Raw genomic sequence first — 18,943 nt, 5'->3', positions numbered from 1 at the left:
ATTAGCATTTCCGGGAGCTGCTCCAGGCCCTCAGCAAACACTTGATTCATGTGTAGCTGAAGCTGAAAACCACTGGCGATCTTCAATTTTTTAAAGATTTTATTTATTTAGTTTTAGAGAGGTAGGAAGGGAGAAAGAAAGAGGAGAGGAACATTGACGTGAGAGAGAAACTTTGACTGGGTGCCTCTCACACGCCTCCCTGCAGCCCAGGTGTGTGGCCTGACAGGGAAGGTCATCCAACTGATGACCTTCCAGCTCACAGGCTGGTGCTCCGTCCACTGAGCCACACCAGCCAGGGCCCACTGGCAATCTTTAAATAATACTGAGGTCTAGGTCCTGCCCTCGGGGTGTATCTAGGGACCATAGTGAGCATGGAGGTTCCTTGAGCTCCCTGCTCCAAACCATTTCCTTACCAACTCCCAGGGTCCAGTCTGAATCCACAGGGGTCTGGTTTGTGGGACACACCTCACCCTCTGCTGGGAACAAAGCTGGGAGCAGTGGGATCGCTCTCTGCCCTGGGATGGCGTCTAGTCCCCAACAGTCGCTCAGCCACTTCACGTTGCTCACCGCCCTAGGCTGGGCTCCACACATCCTGCCCTCCCGCAGGTGTTACATGCTCTCCGGGTATCTCTTCCCATGGTGGTCTACCCAGCCCTTCGCTCAGATTCGTTCTCCCTGTTTCAGATAGCATTCTCCTTGACAAAAGTCACAAAGGCGAGGGGAGGCTGAGGGGCTGGGAGGGACATCACGGTGAGCAGCAGGCATAGCCATCTCTCTTCTTAACTGTCCTCATCGCATCTCTGAGATAAAGGCACAGAAACAGAGCGACCCCTTCAGACCAGAACCCCACACCCTCACCAATGAATGTACCGCTGTAAGAGCTGCATGCATAGGGACACTCCAAGCAAGTATCTGTTATGTCCTTCTGTGAGCCAGCTCCAGCCCTGGCCTGGCCCCTGGGGGTCAGGTGTGGATGTGGACTTCAAGGCCCAGTCATGCCCCTCAGGCTCTTCTTATGCTTCTCCCTCTGCCTGGAACACGCCTCTATTTTCTGTGGATCATGGGCTCTTCTTCAAGCCCAAGCTGAAATGCACCTGCTGCACGACAATTCCTGTGATCAGCCCCAAAATTCATTCATTCACTTAGCAACTATTTATTGAGTTTTTATGTGCTGGGCACTGTTCTGGGCATGTGGGATCTATCAGTGAGCAAAATGAAACCCTTGCCCTCCTGGAGCATGTGTTCAATAAATAAAATAATAACTAAATTACACAGCCTGTTAGAAGGAACTGGTGATAGGGACAAGAGATAATAAGAGGTAAGGTGAGCCAGGAGGGCTGAGGGAAATCAGGTTGCGATTTTATTGGTGGTAGTTGGGGCAGACCTCAGTGGGGTGGTAACATTTGAGTAAAAAATAGAAGCAGGTGAAGGAGTGAGGTAACCGAGTGTAGGGGTGGAGTAGGGGGAGGGGGAGCAGTGTAGCAGAGAGCAATCACTGCAGAGCTCCAAGGCAGAAGCACCCCTCGGTGCTCCAGGAACAGCATGGGGGGAGGCAGAGCGACTGGAGGAGCGAGGTGGAGAGTTCTAGGAGATGAGGGAGGTAACCAGGAGCCAGGTTTTCCCTCTTGGCCCGTGGTACTTTGGACCTTTGTCACAGGGTTACCACTTTCTGCCCTATGGTGTAATCAGCGTGTGCGTCAGGGACTGGAGATTGGGTGCCAGTGTCATCCGGAGTCTAGCCCAGTCCTGACACTCGGCACCCATTTAACAAATGTTGGACGAATGAATGCGGACATGCTTGTGGGAAGTGAAGGAGAGGAAGCTGAGATGCTGAGCCTGACCCCCAAGTGAAAACTGAGACAAGAATGGGGAGTGGGACCCCTCGCTAGAGAGAGTGGAGGCTGTCCTGCAGCCTTGCCTGCCTGGGGCTCTCCAGTCCCCTCTGTAGCGGCCCCTCCCCTCCTCCCTGTCCTTTGCATCGGACCTCGCTCTGCATTGCTCTGCATCACAGGGGCTCTCCGCCCCTGAGGGCCAGGCCCCAGCATCTGTTGGAAACCTGCTTCCTGGAGGCAGCCGAGACTGTTGCTTCACTCCCAGAAGCTACCGAGTTCACCAGGCAAAGAGGCTGCTACTATAAATAAAATAGGAACATCATTTCAGCCCCAAATCAGGGCAGATTCTATTTATATTGCCTCAAGTGTGGCGGTTTTAACCTGACCCAACCACACACCCAGGCTTGGCCTAAGACCTGATGTAGGTAGGGGCTGGAGAGAGCAGCCCTGATGGTGGGTGCTGCTCCCCCTCCTCTGACCTCTCCCGCCTTCTCTACCGCAGCCTACGAGATCGTCATAGAAACAGGCAATGGAGGTGAAACCAGGGAGAACGTCTGGCTCATCCTGGAGGGCAGGAAGAACCGATCCAAAGAGTTCCTCGTGGAAAATTCTTCTAGACAGCGGGCCTTTAGGAAGTATGAAGAGGGGTGCCCACAAGGGAACGGGGTGGGTGGGGTGGGTAAGAGAGGGACCCCAAGGATCAACACCCCCTGGTGGGAGCCCTAGGCATATTAATGGGCTTCAACTGCAAGTGCTCATTGAGCACCTACTGTGTGCTGACCCCATGGGAGCGGCTAGGGATGAAACAGGAGATTTGTAAAAGGGAGACCTAGGAGGGGACTGCCATTGAAAGTGAGCCCACCATAGGCGACTAGAACTGAATTACTGCAGCCGCTACAGAGAAAGGGGAATTGTGTAACGTGATCACGACGCTTTTGGTCACTACACTGGCGATCACAGTACAATGTACGTTACCAAAGGAACGTGTTGTCCACCTTGAGTTTACACAATGTTATATGTCAAATATATTTCAGTCTTTAAAATGTTAATAGAAAGCTACAACAATTAATTGATTGATTGATTAAAGAGATCCTACTACGCTGCAAGACCCAGAATCACTGCAGACGTTTCCTGTCCCACATCCACTCAGACAAGGAACTCACAGTCTAGTTGGGAAGGAGGAGACCTGCCCATCGACATGCAGAGGAATCATGGGAGACAGCACAGAATCAGGTGCCAGTTAGAAGGGAAGAAGGAAGTGAGAACCCCTAAGAGTCCTTATAGGAAAACCAAACTTGGGTCTCGTGCGAAGGGGCCTGTACTCACCACTCCTGCTGGACAGACGCCCCTGGAGAATCTCACCCCCTTGCCTCATCAGCGCTGCCTCCGAGCGGCTCCGATGCCCACCTCACCCCCACCCCCCACTCCCTCCAAAGCTGCTTAAATAAAGTCTCTCCTTCCCATAACCCACTATGCCTTTTACTTAAACTCCCTCCAGGTCAGGACGAAGTCTGAACTCCTTTGACTGACACGTACAGACTGCTGCAGCCCCCTCCTTTCCCTGCAGTTCCCTCACTGAGCCCCACCTCCAGCCACGCCAGCACTCCCCAGAGATGTCCGTACCTCCCATCCACGGCTTTGCCAAGTGGGGTCCACGTCAGAGGACTCTTTCTTCCCTCTCTCATCCCATCTCTTCCTCTGCCGAATGCCCAGGGCCCAGGGCCTCACACACCTCTCAGGTTCATGTGCTGTTACCATCCACTGGTTCTGGGACCAGGCAGCAGGCAGGGCTTTTTAATGGTTGTGACTGTCTTCCTCCAAAACCAGTCTGAACCCCTCCAGAAGTGGGGGCCTGACATCAGCTCTTGCTTGGCATTCTATCCCTGTTGCTCCAACCAGAGCCTGGAATACAGTAGGTACTCAATAAATGCTTACTTCCTTTAGTGGGTGTGGTAGCTCTGATTGGCCACATCTTTATGTCTGGCAGGGGGACCACAGACACATTTGAGTTCGACAGCGTCTACTTGGGGGACATTGCTGCCCTCTGCGTGGGCCACCTTGCCAGGGAGGACCGCTTCATCCCCAAGAGAGAGCTGCTCTGGCATGTCAAGACCATCACCATCACGGAGATGGAGTATGGCAATGTGTACGTATGTGCGTCCCCTGCCCTCCCACAGGAGCCTGAGGCTGGACCACGGACAAGACAGCATGGTGTGGGGGTGTCCCCTTTGAGGCCGAGGTCACCTTGTTCGGGAAGCTCGTGAGGCAGGAAGGGAAGAGGCAGCTGCACTGGCTCTAGCACTATCGGAACCACAGGCCTACCCTGGGGGAGGGGACCAGACCAGGGGACCTTAGGTGCTCTTGCCTTTTATTCCATGGATGCTTTTGAAGAATGCTGAGCAAGTCAGACAGTGCCAGACAGCAGAGACTTGCCTCTCCCTCCCTTCCCATCGCTGTATAATGACAAAGAAGCACAGCTTTGAAGCCTGCTGCTTCCACGGTCACAGCGGAAGGCCACCGTCTGTGTGGGCAGGGTAGGGACAAGAGACAGCTGGGGTAATGTCACAGCCCACCTGCCTCCAAGGACCCTAGATAAGGAGCTTTGCATTTGCCCCACCAGGGTCTGCCTGGGGACTCAGGCATTTTTGGAAGATTAAGAATCTTAGTTACCTGGGTAATATTCCGCAGTCATCAGTTTGACTAATTAAAACCACTTGGTAACCACTTTGGAAGCCAGAAAGAGTCTGAGGCTCTGGAAGGCAGGAAAGACACTGCAAAGGAACCAGGGGAAGAAAGGGGAAGCTGAGGGCAGTGCTCGCCTTGGGGAGGTAGGGCTGAGGAGTGAGGGAGAGCCAAGGTCAAACTCTTGTTGGGGCACACCCCACACCCCCACAAAACTGCTGCTGGCCCCTCAAGACCCTTTGTGTTCCCTCTTGGGGCTCTCCCTGCCCTCGGTCACACCTTTCACAATAAGTGCACCAGAGAGAAGCAGCGCCAGGGACAGTCCTGCCTGCCTCAGGCAGGCCCCTCAGCTGCAGGCTCCCATGCTTCTCTGAGCAACCTCTGTCCATGTGCAACCTGCGGCCTGCAGGCCCCTGGGACTGGTCCCTTCCCACCAAGCTTCCCTTTTCGGAATGGGCAGGAAAGAGTTCTGACTTCTGAACTTCTGGCTCAGCCAGCTCAGGCTGCCATAACGAAGTATTTCAGGTTGGGTGACTCCAACAACAGAGGTTTTTTTTTCTCACAATGTGGAGGCTGGAAGGCTGAGGCCAGGGTGCCAGCATGGTTTGAGTTCTGATGAGGCTTCTCTTCCTGGCTTGCTGCGTCCTCACGCGGCAGAGAGAGAGAGCGAGCGAGCTCTGGCGTCTCTTCCTCTATTTTTAAGGGTTCTAATCTCATCTTGGGATCCCCACCCTCAGGACCTCATCTAAGCCTAACTAACTTCCAAAGGCCTTACCTCCAAATACTATCGCATCAGCGGTTAGGATTTCAGTGTGTGAGTTTGAGGGGACACGATTCCACAAAGCAGCTTCCCTCTTGCGCTGTAGTGTTATTTGTTGCTCTCCTAGAGTCACTGGGCAGGGCTGCTGGGAGCAATGCAGGTGAGGGCTTGCGAGCTGGGACAGAGCTCGGAGAAGAGTCACTGACTCACCCAGCAAGCCAAGGTCGCGTCAAAGCTTCTTCTGCAGCCGGTTACTGCCTCTCAGCCACAGGGAACGTGGCTGCTGATACTGCTCCCCCGGAAACCCCCAAACTAAGCAAAAAAACCCTGCTAGATAATACAATGGTAAAATCGTCATCAGTTGAGTTAGCTTTAAACGGATGATGTTGGCTGTGAGCGAGAATCAACCGAAGGTCCCAGCACTACCGGTCCCTTCCAGGCTCTGGGAGAGAGGACGTGAAGGCCAGGCCCATGAACTGCCGGTGCCGTGGTCCCAGCGCTGAGGTGGGGGACGTCCCATCCCGTGGGAAGAGGCCCCACTCTCAGGAAGGCCTCTTCCCCTTCACCAGCGAGAGTGCGGCCTCTTGTCGGTTTGTCCTCAGGCTAGATGGGGGAGACAGAATGTCCTCAGGGCAGCTCTTCCCGAAGGAAAGAGGATGCAGAGAGACCAGACCCCCAGGTCAGGGGTCAACTGTGTGGCCTCAGGCAATTACCCATCACCCCTCTATGCCTCAGCGTCTCCTTCTGGGAGGCGAGCTAGATGCTCTCCGGAGGCAGGAGGCAGGGGAAGGGTCGGCCTGGGGCTCTCCGAGGTGCTCAGTGCAGGTCTCAGGCCTGTGGTTCTGGTGGAAGGCGGCCTTCGTCCCCGAAACGGCACCTCCGTTCTGAGGGGACTGGGCAGGCATGTTTAATCATCGTGGTGATTGACGGGTCACCGCTCTAGAACAGCCTGAAAACCACTCCCTAGCCCTGTGTGTGCCTCCGCAGTCCCTTCCAACCACCACACTGGGCACAACATTTGGCTTTGCACGAACTGCAGATGGATTTCATCTCAAGCGCCTGTGAACACAATAATCTCTGCTCTTCACCTTCCAACCATCTCCTGCTCAGGCGGCTCTGTGGCCATGTGTGCCCCTTCCCGCGGCTCTTCCGCATCCTCAGGAGTTCGGTGGGAGGACGCACAGAGGGGCTTGTGTTTCTTTGTTTGAGACCCCGAACAGCTTCATCGTTCTGTCCCGACAGCATATCTAATACGTGATCATTATAAACTTGAAGTAACGCAAAGAAAGTGGGGAAGGGAAAGGGAAGATTCCCCGAGGCCCTGCCCATCGGAGGCAGCCGCGGCCACCATGCAGGGACCCTCTCCTCTCCGGCTGTTTTCTGACGCCTCACGGGCACTGCACACCCCTCACAGAAGTACGGTCACACCGTGCACGCTTTTTCACATCTCCCGCTGCTTTGTGCTCCTTACTCTCGGCCGTTGCCTTCACTCTCGTGGATGACCCTCGCCCTGTCTGCGGTGGGAATAGCCCAGCAGGCGTCCTTTCTCAGCGAGAGTCTGGACTCCGAGAAGCCCTGAGGTCCCACAATTTGGGGATCTTTTATGATGTCTGTTAGAAAACATTTTCTTATAGCTACACCAGGGAATATTGTTCAGCCATTAAAAATAATGAATTAAATACGTACCAGATGGCTTGGAACAAGTCCCAGGAAGGACTATTGAGTGAGAAAAGCAAGTTACAGGAAATCTCGGATTGCACGATGCCATTGCAGAGATGGCGTGCTGACCTCCCACATGTGTCTGGGGTGGGGGGAGGGGTCTGTGCAGGGTTGGGGGGGAATTGGGCCAGACCCACCTGCAACCGTGATGGGTCGTCTGAGGCGACTGTGGGATGCTGAAGTGCGGGAGGAAAAGGAGTGAGCGCCAAGGGAAAAAAAGGAATGCGTTTAGAAACACGCACATATGATCATATGATTTGTGCATTTATAGAGAATTATGTATATTATAATAGTGAGCATATGCATAAAGAAATACATTTAAAAAAATTTTTAAAGAATGCAAGGGTATCCCCCACTAAGAAAGTGTGCTTCGTAACAACAGTCCAGATTTATCGGGATAAGCTGGGGGAAGACAGAACTCCCCAATAGAATAAGAACGTCCTGCGAAGTGTCTTCAAATAGCTGGCTCTTCCGCGGCTCCGCGTCACCATGTGCAGTGGTGTCTCTTCTCCGAGCCTTGGTTTCCCCGTCCGTGAAAGGCCTGCCACCCAGGCCGGTGGTGGGAATGAAAGATGAGAGAATGCACAGCCCTGGTGTTTAGTAAGATTGCAGAAGCCCGGGTCTTTTGGCTGTTCTGGGTTTTCCTCTAAAATGGGTTTGATTTTCTCCCACGGGGCACGCCTGCGCAGGACTGTACTTGCGAGGTCAGTAGCCAGTGCCAGAATGATTTCCAAAGCCGTTACAATAGCAATTTGGAGTGGGAGGAAACTATAGCCGTTCAATCCAAACCTCTGCTGTTGCCGATGGGAAAACCCAGGTCTGGGGGAGGGTGTGACTGGCGTCAGGGCCACAGACAGCAGGGCGGGAGCAGACTCCAGGATCTGCGCTCCCCCCCCCCAACCCAGTACAGGGTTTTTCTGCAGTGCCCTCTGACTTCCTGCTTGGTAATCATTGCACTCACCCGCCACACCGGGGAGGTGTGGGAGCAGGGTGGCGGTAGGCAGGGAACTTTTGGGTCCAAGACCATATCTTTTGGCCGTGAACTTGCTTCTGCTCGTGGTGGCTTCTTCAGTAGAGGACTTTCTCTTCACCTTTGCACTCCATAGCCCATGAGCATGTGTACACACACACGTGCATGCACACACACACACACATGCAGTTCAACTCAGCCAAGTGCGAGGGATTTGGGGGCACGCATTCCATAGCCACGTTTCCACTTGGCTTTGCTGGGGATTGTCACTCTCAATCCCTCAGCTGCCTCTGCAGGTGACAACCTGCAGAAAGCGAGGGAATCAGCATGGCTGCTGTGGCCAGAGCTTAGAGGAGAAGAGCTGGTCCCAGGTCAGGAAGGTAAACCCTGGGAGGAGGCTTGGATCGTGTAGGGTCTTTTTTTTTTAATTTACTGTATTTTTTCCCACTGCTATGTAGGGTCTTGCAGGCTTTTGTAAGGTGGTGATTTGTACGTAACCTGGGAAGCCATTGGAGGGTCCGAGCAGGGGCGTGGCATTCTTGGGCTTTCAGCTCCATCGGGTCACTGGGCTGCTGTACAGAGAACTGACCATAGGGAGCAAGAAGCAGGGAGACCGCTCGGGAGGCGGATCCATTCCAGGGGCAGACAGTGGTGACTTGGACCAAGGGGCAGCGGGGCAGATAGTGAGACCCTGCCTATTTTTGCAGGGGAGCTGGTTTTGGGTCTGTTTTAAAGAGCAGCTTGTTGGAATTGGCTGGTGGATAAGATATGGAGTGCGAAGGGAAAAACAAAAGGAGAATTTAAAAAGCCAGCTGGAAGGACGGAGATGCCTCTGTGAATGTTAAGATAAACAAGACTTTATCCTCACATTCTACGCAGACATTTTCAGTCCCAATATCGTGTCACCTGGGAGGGAGTCAGTTATATATGGATCGCTAGGGTCCTGGGGAGGCTGTGAGCCTTGGCTGGTGCCCGCTGAGCTTCCTCACCCCCACCCCCAGGTACTTCTTTAACTGTGATTGCCTCATCCCCCTCAAGAGGAAGAAGAAGTACTTCAAGGTGTTCGAAGTCACCAAGACGACTGAGACCTTTGCCAGCAAGGTCCAGAGCCTGGTGCCGGTCAAGTATGAGGTCATCGTGACGACAGGCTACGAGCCAGGCGCTGGCACCGATGCCAACGTCTTTGTGACCATCTTCGGGGCCAACGGGGACACGGGCAAGCGGGAGCTGACGCAGAAAATGCGGAACCTCTTCGAGCGGGGAAGCACCGACCACTTCTTCCTGGAGACGCTGGACCTGGGCGAGCTGCGCAAAGTGCGCGTGGAGCACGACAGCAGCGGCTACTACTCGGGCTGGCTGCTGGACAAGGTGGAGGTCACCAACACCAGCACGGGGGTGGCCACCATCTTCAAGTGTGGCAGGTGGCTCGACAAGAAGCGGGGAGACGGGCTCACCTGGAGAGACCTCTTCCCTGCCGTCTGAGGGGCTGGAGCGCCCCCACCTCACCTTCCTGCCCTGCACCGTGGCTTCCAGCCGTCTTCCCCCACAGCCTCCCGGAGCTGGTCCTGGGGACCAGAGGGTGGCACGTGGCACTGTGGACCAGAGCCTCACGGTCCTTCAGAGTCCACTCTGGGCGACTCCTAGTGGGTCCTGCCCCTCCCCAGTGTCCTGGACCTACAGGAAGCCATCAGCCTGTGTCACCATCTGTGGCTGCACGAAAACAGCTCTTTGCACTTTCTTCTCCAGTCACAGCAGTGACCTGGCTGACACTTGCTTCCGGTGCGGATGGGGCACCGGGGCTTCTCCCAGAGAATCAAAGTGGTGAAAAAGATGCCATTGAGACAGTGTATTTTAAGCAAAAGTTAATTAACACTTTTCTCCCCCTAAAGCTGGGCTCATTACATTATTACCAACCACATTTCACAAAGAGCTCATCTTGACCTCTGCTTGCTAAAAATGCACCCTTTCCCCCAGTTTCAGTAAATCCAGTGCAAATAAAGGAAGGCATCAGGAGGAAGCATTTGTACTGGGGGATTGATGAGTCTGTGAAAAGGCACGTGATTCTTCCCACCACTTCCCAGAGAACTGGTGGCCACAACCCGCTGGTTGCCCAGCCTGTGATAACACAGCTGAGACCGGAGCAGGAGGCGGTGGGCGCCTGGAATAGCCTGGTTGCTGCTGCGTTCCGCTGGGGAGGGGAGAAGGGGGCTTCAGGGTTATTTACACCTCTTGCTGGGGGCTCTCTGTGGGCAAGTGGACCGAGAGCTGCTCTCAAGGGGGTCGTGACCTCAATGAAGGGGCAGCAGGAGAACAGCACACTCGTGTACCTGTGCACCCCTCCCCCCCGCCCACGCGCTCCCTGACTGACAGTCGCAAAGGGACCAGACATGGCTCCGCAAGAGTGCAGCAGGACGGAGCACCCCACCGCTGCTTCCCCTGCAGCGGGGTCCTGAGTGGGCGGGCTCGTTAGGCCCGTGGGAGGGCACCCCCGGAAGGGCTTCTGCCGCCCAGCTGTGTGCCCTGTGCCCTCTAGCCATACAGGTGTAAATGCTTAGCAAGACTTCATGGCTCTGTGGCAGGTTTCGGGAAACCTGGGAGACTCTTGGAGAGCCGCCAAAGTTGAAAGCACAGGCTGGGCGAGCAGCCTGCCTGGCCATGAGTGCCTGCTCCCCCTCTCACCTGGGCCAGGGTATCCCACCTCTCAGGCCTCAGCCGCCTCACCTGTGACATGGCGGATGATAGTCCCTACCTCGTAGGTAATTATGAGGGCTACGTGTGCTAATACGCAGACAGTTTTAATTCAGCACTTGCACTGAAGAGTGAGTATGTCCATCATGCCGAACAAGCAGGGCTCGGGGGAGCCGTGCTGTGCTGGGGAGCAGTAATCATTAAACAGCTTTATCGTATCTTTTTCTGTGGCCTGTTTCTTCCTCGATCCCTGGATGAAAGTTTAGGCAAGTCTTAAAACTCTTCTGGACTCTCTCAGGTAGTAAAAAGTCCAACAACCACTGTAAGTCACAAAGCGGATCTCAATTCTGTCGTTTAAATGTCTGGCTCCAATATAAATTCCAAAATGTCACACTTAGAACTGAGTTCCCTGGGTGCTACTGTGGCCGGTGTCTTTCCTTCGGGACTGGCGGGTGTCTGGGCCCTTCCTCTCACTTGCACTTGTGCGGGTTCTTTCTCAGTCCCTCCACCCCTCCCCTCCGCCTTCTTGCTTCAGATCTGCGACGCCCCCACCTGGTTCCCCAAGGTCCCGGCACCTGGGCCATTTCCCTCGTGGGCAACTTGCCCGCAGCGCCACGCCCAGCTTGTTACCCTCCGGCTGTGACGCACACTGTCCCCTGCTGTGCCCCTGCTGGGGCTGTTCCCTGGGCTTGAAGTCTCCTCGCCACCCGTCTGCTCCTCCATCCCTACGTGCTAGGAGGCCCCATGCTGGTCCACACTCCCTGCTGTGCCTGGGGACCGGAGAGGGCCCCTGGCTCACCGAGTGTTCCAGTGAGCCAGAGCTGGGCTCCAGCTAGGCTGTCTGACGCCCTCCCACTCTGTGGTGGCGGCTCAGGGGAGATAGGCAGGAGCCTGGAGTCCTGGAGAATTCGACGTCTGTCAGGTCCCATCTCCACAGCCCTGTTCTCAGGGCTGGGCGCTGCCTTTCCTGGGGCGCGCTGGGGCCCTCAGCAAGTTACATTGTTTAAGGCCTTACAGTCCTCATTTCTGCACCCAGCCTGCGGCGCAGTGGGAGAGAACCACTTCAAGGTCACTGGGGAGAGGGGTAGAAAAAGGCTGACTCCCTGCTGCATTCTGCTGTCACTGGGCTGCTGCCCTCCACACCGAGGAAGGAATGAGGGATGCCCATGGAAGCCCCGCCCTCCCAATCTTGCCTGATTCACCCTTGGTCAGGACTCTACTCATCTCTTCCTGTAGCTAATTCAGGAGTCACCCTCTTGGCAGGGCTGAAAGCAAAACTAGAGTTAGGGAGAAGCAAGCAAGGAGCCCGGGGTGTAATCTTGAAGGAGGCACTCAGCCTGGGGCTGTGCAGAGGCAGGGCTGGCGCCTGAGAGCAAGGCCTCCCTCACCAGCACACTCGGTTGCCTCGCCCAAGTCCTGGCCCTAGTGGAAAGGTATTCTTCTACCCTAAGCCCCCACACAGCTGTGTACCCCAACAGTCCACATCCTGGGGCTGAGACCCAACAGCCGGCCGTGGTGAAGGTGAACAAGCCCCTTGTCTTGTGAAGGCTCCTCCTCGACCCCTGTCACCCCAGTGCCCCTGCTGCTGATGCAGTCCCTGATCATCGTTGGCCGGGGCTGTTGGCCAAGAGCAGGTGCTGCTGGAATGTCACCTCTCCTAGATCAGAGTGAAGGAAACGAAGGAAGGAATGGTTGCTTCCTCCTCCTCTCTTCCATTCCTGCTGTCCTCACCAAAGAGGCTCATTCCTTCCCCAGCCCCGCCCCCGCCCCGCCTCCCCCCACCCCCCCAGCTGCTGTCTGGCAGAAAGGTCTTCCTTATAAGGGTGGCTTCTTGAATGACAAGGTTTTCTATCAGCTCCATTTTTGCACACCCAATTTAGAGACAAGTCTGCGTGAAAGAATATTTGGAAAGAACCGTGGTTGTATTGCTTTCACGTAACTGCTAACCAAGTATTTCCAAATAAGTATCTCTGGGGGTCTACATCAAAGAAAAGATTAAAACTCATTTGCAATTAGCATGAGCTATTTACATACAAACGGTTGCGCCACAGTCTTAAAAAACTATTTTGCTCTTAAGTAGGTTAAACAAAAGCCTTCCGTTACTATTTCCACAGCTCTGACTGAACAACCCCTTTCTTCCAAGATTTTGATAGAAATATAAACTCATCCAGTTCAGATACAACCCTTATGAATCCAACTATGTGGGGGTCCCCCTAGATGAAGTCAGAAGTACTGAAGGTACCCCTTTTCCCAAGGACCCCTGCACGGTGTGTGCATCCTGAACTGGCACCTGTGTTACTCCCGGCCCCTTGGCAGAACGTGGCACCAGGCACCCACCCCTGGCAGGCCCCCAAATGCCCTGAGCGAGGACAAGGTAAGGGGACTGCAGGGAACAGGTAGGGGAGGCTTGGCCTCGGGAAAGGGAATAAAAAGAGCCTGCAGGAGTGAAGGGGGTTTGGGACAGTCGGGCTTTGAGAAGGAGTGCCTTTTCATAGGAGCCCTCAGTTTACAGGAGAGGGGGGTAGCGGCACCTGAATGGTGGGGGAGGCGGTGCTGATTATGGGCTGGGGGAAGGTGGGTTCTCTATCTACTTCTGGTCTAGAAGTTTCAGTGTGACCTGGGGGTGAGGTAAGGATAGTGTGGTGCTTAATTTTAGGTGTCAGTTTGGCCACTAGAAGCCCAGATGAAACATTATGTATTTCGAGGTATGTCTGTGAGGGTGTTTCCAGGTGAGACTAGCGTTTGAATCGGTGGACCCAGTAAAGTGGACCACCCTCCTTGATGTGGGTACGCATCATCCAATCCACGGAAGGCCTGAATAGAACAGAATGGTGGAGGGAGGAAGACTTGCTCCCCTCTGCCTGCCTGCCTGAGGGGATGTCGGTGTTCTCCTGCCCTTGGGCTGAGCCTGACACCAGCAGCTCCCCCGGTCCTCAGGCCTTTAGACCCCAACTGGGTTACACCACCGGCTTTCCTGGGCCTCCAGCTTGCAGACCGCGGGTCGTGGGACTCCTCCGCCCCCATAAACACCGGAGCTAATCCTTTCTCATGATAAATCCCCAAATATATATAGAGATATCACTATCTATCTATCTATCTATCTACTCACCTACCTGTGTACCTACCTGTCATCTGTTGGTTCTGTCTGCTGCAGAGCCCTGACTAATACAGACAGACTGTGTTCCTCGTTAGCCTCCTGGGGCTCTTCATGGGTCTTCGTGGCGACAGGGAGTCACTGGCATGCAGCGAGTATGAGCCTGGACGTTTTCTGAGAAGTCCCTTTCCTCCCGGGCTCTGAGATAGGATAGTGGGGGGAGGGAGTAGAGGCTAGGAAGGCTACATTTGTCTGTGTAGGGGGGTAGGACAAAACCCAAGAAAAGAGAACCATTTCCCCAGTCCCTAGAATAGCCCAGGCCTTTCCTCGTAGTGGAACTTCCATGGTATAGACAGAGATTAAACAGACAAGGATAACGGAGGGGCGGGGTCTATAAAAAAGACGTGGAATGTGGGAACTGGAAGGAGCCGAGTCTACCATCCGTGTTATCACAGCTGGAAACCCAGGGAAGGCAGTGGCTTTGCACGTCCGCACGCTGGTTGGTGGGGGGGCTGGGACCCACCAGCCCTGATTCATGGACCGAGAGGCAGAGATGGAAATACGAGGAAAGCAGCAGACAGCTGTCGTGGTCCTCGCACTTGAACAAACACTAGGGGTTTAAATATCCATTGACCCAATAATGATGGGCTTTAGTGAATGAGAATGAATGGATAGCGGCCTGTCAGTCCAGGCAGTGCACTGCACCTGCGCAAGGTGTGGATCGCAGCAGGGGCCGGGCGGTCGTGGTGAGGAGGTGCGTGGGAGCGCTGTGCCTTCCGCTCGCGTCTCTGTAACCCTGCCACTGCGCTCAGAAACGAAGTCTGTTACTTTTACAGAAGGCTCGTGAGCATGGGTTCTGTTTGCAGTTTAGGAAGGAAAGCCACCTTTCAGTCCACTGACCCGCACGCTGAGAACAGGCTCGAGACCAGGGGTGTCCTGCCTTTTTGCGTCTCCGGGCCACACTGGAGGAAGAAGAGTTGTCTGGGGCCATACATTAAAGACACTGTGACATGTAATCACAAAAAACATCTCATAATGTTTTTAAGTAAATTTACAATTTTGCCTTGGGCCGCATTCACCGCTGTCCTGGGCCTTGACGGTGCTGAGTGTCTGGGTCAGGCTCTACAAAGGGCTAAGAAACCCAGGCTGACTGTCAAAAATCACGTCCCGGCTCCCCGGCAGGGACACTGAGGTGTCCTCCAGTTCAAAACCCAAGAGGTTACTTTTGAAAATTAATCAAAAATGGGAACTTTCCCCTTTAAGAGCCATAAACTGAAGTTTAGGAAACAGGTTAAACTAGATGCTGGGTTCACGGCACAGAACAGCTTCTTTGAGAGACAAAAAGAGGTTAAAGAAAATAACACTTGAGACTGGAGGAGGAGGAGGAGGCAGGGGAGGGGGAAGAAGAAGCAGAGGAAGAAGAAGGGCAAGGTGGGGGAGGGGAGGGAAGCCAGTGAGTGACAGGGAGGGAGGGCGAGGGAAACGAGTGGGGAAGGGTTACCTGCTGCCACGTCCGCCCGGTCTCGGACAGAGACAGCGCCCTGGGTGTGCAGAGAAAGGAGCACCCTGCACAAGTGAGGTGTAGTTAGCAATGCAGTTCATTTTTATTAGTTATAAATAAAGTACAAAAAATCCACCAAAAGTGAATCTAAGCATTTACACAATTCCTAATGTCTCCGCCTTTTCATTGATGCACTATTGCTTTAATATTCATAATAAATATTCTTCTAGCTTTCTGCTATAAAATAGTCTATGTAGCAAAATGTTGCACAGCACAACAGAACAGAACAGCAGGAGGATTACAAAAAAGGACAATCAACACTGAGGATAATCCTTTCACTTACCAGGGGCAACCAAATTACCCCCTTGAGGGCCGAGTGCGCTGGCTCCACAGCAGAGAAATGAGCTGCAGCCAAGGCCAGGGGTGGGGTTGGGGGAGGGGATGGCTGGGGTGAGGAGGGGTGGGGGCACAGGCCAGCCAGGGCAAGGGGCCCCTTCCCACTCTGACCCTGCAGAGCAGCATAAGGCATGTCCGTCCAGGAGCCTTGCCAAGAGGGCAGTGTCTGCCAGGCCCAGCAGTGTGGTGGCCGGGTGGCCTGGTGGGCAACTCCACGGGCCACCTCCAAGGAAAGCAGGAGAACAAGGCTCCAGGGCGGAGGCAGAAAGGGAAGCCAGGCAGGTAGCAGGCAGGAAGCCCAGGGAACAGGACCCATAGTCCGGCCGGAGCAGAGCTGGGGCTCAGGGACCATGCCCAGCCCAGCCACTTCTACAAGCCTGGCCAGGCAGTGTGGCGAATTGCACGTCCACGTCCTCCCCCATCAGCACCATCCCGGGGGGCCCCATGCGGAGGGTGGACTTCTCCACCAGGCGAAGGCAGTGGTGTCAAGAGGCAACAGGAAAAGACGGGCTGGAAAGGAAGGTAAGGAGGAAAGGGGGAAAGGGCAGACATGCAGAGAGCATGGGAGTGATCCTCCCTCACCCAGCCAGGGTCCGAGCCCACTCAGAGGCTTCTGCCGAGGGCGTGGACCCCCCTCTCTCCTGTTAGCTCAAAGGCATCTGCGCTCACAGCTGCGCGAGGCTTTGAAGCCACTACTTCCCTAAATGGGTCCCTCACACCCTTCCTCGGGGCAGTGAACGGGGAGCCCACACCCCTGTCCTACACAGCAGCGCCCCCTGCCCACAGCCTCTTCGAGCAATGGCAGAGAGCGAAGGAGAAACCAGGAGTCTAGCATATGTGTTCCAATCTGCTGTCACGGGTGGTGCCTCAACAACACAGGCTCCAGGAGACCGCAGGATGGGGCGCTAATGCTGAACACCATGGTCTGGGGTCTAATCCACCCCCATATCTAGCAAGACATGGACTTGAGCTCACTCCCCAAGTCCCCATCAAACCTTGTGAAAGGACATGTCCGTGTGAAAGGGTGAATTCACCTGTCCTGTCTCCCTGGGCCCCCCACCCCCACCCCCAGCCAGGATGCTGCCTATAAAAGGACAGAAATCCTCTGACGTCTCCTTTGAGCAAACCCACTGGGTAAATTCTCAGTCCACTCTCTTCCTCTCCTTGTCACTACCTCTCCTTTCTTCCTTCCTTTCTTCTCTCCGGAGAGGGTGAGATAGCACAGCAGGGTGGTCTCCCACCAGACCTGCATCATAGTCTCTCTGAGTCTGAGGGACCCTGAGGATCCTCCAGCTCACCTCCCTCCCCCAGCCCAGAGAACTGGGACACAAGGAGGCCACGTGACTTGCTCAGGGTCACAGGGAAGTTTGCAATAGAGCTGGTCTGCAAACCTGAGCCTCCTGACCTCTGATTCTAATAAATCAGGCTTTTTTGGCTTTTAGATGCTCCTGCTGGTCATGTCCGAAGGGAGCATTCTGCAACCAGAGAGAGTTGGAGCCCAGGTGACGAGAGCGACCTCCAGTGCCCCCAGACTTTCCTCGGAGGGCGGGGACAGAGCAGGCTGAGGTTGTGGGAAGGGTGAGGGAAGAAGGAAAGACAGGTTAATGAGGGGTGAGGGGGGAAGGGTAGCAAGTGAAAGGATTACCCCAGTCTGCTGACGAGTGCAAATCATATTCATATATGTGCTAAATACAGTCACTATATTGGAGTTTTTCACTAGATCACAGCATACAGAATCAAAGGTTTGCATTTCGTATGGAATGTATCCAAAGAGGCCAGCACCACAGGAGGACAGCTTGCAATCACACACCCTGATAGTTTGGACGAAATAAAGTTCGCGGAATTTTATTTAAATGTTTTTTTTTTGTATTCGTAGTTGTTTGTCATCGTACCAATGCATGCAAAGCATTCCACTCCCAGAAACAACGCCAAAATGAGGTAATAGGAGTAATAAAAAAAATTAGTATCCTTTCTAAATAAATAAATTATAATTAAAAATGCAAAACAACTATAAAAATAATTAAATAAGAACCCACAATATCTACAAGTTAGTCATAAATTATGATTGTTAAATATAAGGCATTTAAACTCACAAAACCCTGTAAACTAGCAACGTGCCATGTTTTTTGTTTTTTGTGGATTTTTTTTTTCATTTTTGTTTTTCTATCAGCTGAAATCGCTCTAGCATTTGCTCTACGCGCGCAGGAGATGAAACACGAGGGGGGGACCTGACAGACGACGTTGCTACAGCCCCACGCGGGGAGTGTGTGTCCCGCCGGCTGGCGGGGGGGCTTGGGGGATTTCTTCAGAAAAAAAGAAAAATCTGGTGCTTTTTTTTCACCATTGAAAAAACTGTGCTTGTTCATTAGGCGTAAAGAGTTAAGAATACTTGCACGGAGGCCGGGAACATTTGCAGAAGAGGAGCTGGAGCCTTGCCACAGGTGGTGGGCAAGGGCAACAGGGCGTAGAGAGGGTCCCGGGGGCGTGGAGGAGCCCCGTGCCCCCTGCCCTCCGCCTGAGCAGGCCGGGCTTGTGGCATTGGCTTCAGCGATCGGCGTCCTCGGTGGACCCCGAGGTCCACTGTGGCCAGGACTGCGCTGTGGCTGGGAGGCCCAACTTGATCCTGGGGCAGCTCTCGCCCCAGAAGGCACTCATGCGTCTCAGTCAAGAAAGGGTCTGAGTCCCTGGTGTTGAGCAGAAGGGGGAGCACTGGGGTTTTCCCCTCCTGGAGGTGGTGGGTGTGAGATGCTGAGGCCTGAGCCCGCCTCTTCTCTGGCACCGGACAATGGGGGAGGGGCCTCGAGGGAGCAGACGCACAGACCCCCTGTCCTCTGGTCTCACCCAGACAGCTGCCCCGCTAAAGGAGCAGGGAGGTGCCTACATCCACATCATCTCCTGTGCCCACCTGCAGGGGAAGAGGGCCCCAAAGAGATGGGGAGAGGATGGGGGCTTTAGAATCTACCCCCAAAGCCAGCAGCTGACCTCTTTCCTCCAGGTGGTCCCCGCCCCATTCAGGCAGTGCCTCAGGTTAGGCTGGGGTGCTCAGGGAGCCTGCAGATAATTTGGGCGGTGGGCGGGGGGGGGGGGGCTAGGAGGAGGAGACCACACCCCATTCCCAGCCTGAAAACAGACGTTGGAGCCCAGAGCACGTCATGTCAACAGCTCGGCTGGCGCACAGCTCTGATGACTTGAACGATGTATTGATGTGAGGGTGGATCAAAGAATGTGAGCGTGGGAAGAAAATTTAGCAAGCATGCAGTCCAACCTCCTCGTGGTGCAACTGAGAAACTGAGTCCCAGCG

General features: G+C 54.4%; 1 protein-coding gene across 2 annotated transcripts in view; it reads left to right on the top strand.

Moving 5' to 3' along the window:
• The window catches only part of LOXHD1 (lipoxygenase homology PLAT domains 1), a 133,000-nt gene extending 123,555 nt beyond the window's left edge, over window positions 1-9,445 (top strand). For both annotated transcript variants that reach the window (XM_045849809.1, XM_045849808.1), the window contains 3 exons: window positions 2,335-2,467; window positions 3,820-3,978; window positions 8,965-9,445. In XM_045849809.1, coding sequence (XP_045705765.1) covers window positions 2,335-2,467; window positions 3,820-3,978; window positions 8,965-9,445 — 773 coding nt within the window. The remainder of the gene's footprint in view (window positions 1-2,334; window positions 2,468-3,819; window positions 3,979-8,964) is intronic.
• Window positions 9,446-18,943: the final 9,498 nt, after the last annotated feature.

The sequence above is a fragment of the Phyllostomus hastatus genome, unplaced genomic scaffold (genome assembly GCF_019186645.2).
Source record: "Phyllostomus hastatus isolate PE091 unplaced genomic scaffold, TTU_PhHast_1.1 phas_contig_80, whole genome shotgun sequence".
NCBI lineage: Eukaryota > Metazoa > Chordata > Mammalia > Chiroptera > Phyllostomidae > Phyllostomus > Phyllostomus hastatus.
This window is presented reverse-complemented; position numbering and strand designations above follow the sequence as displayed.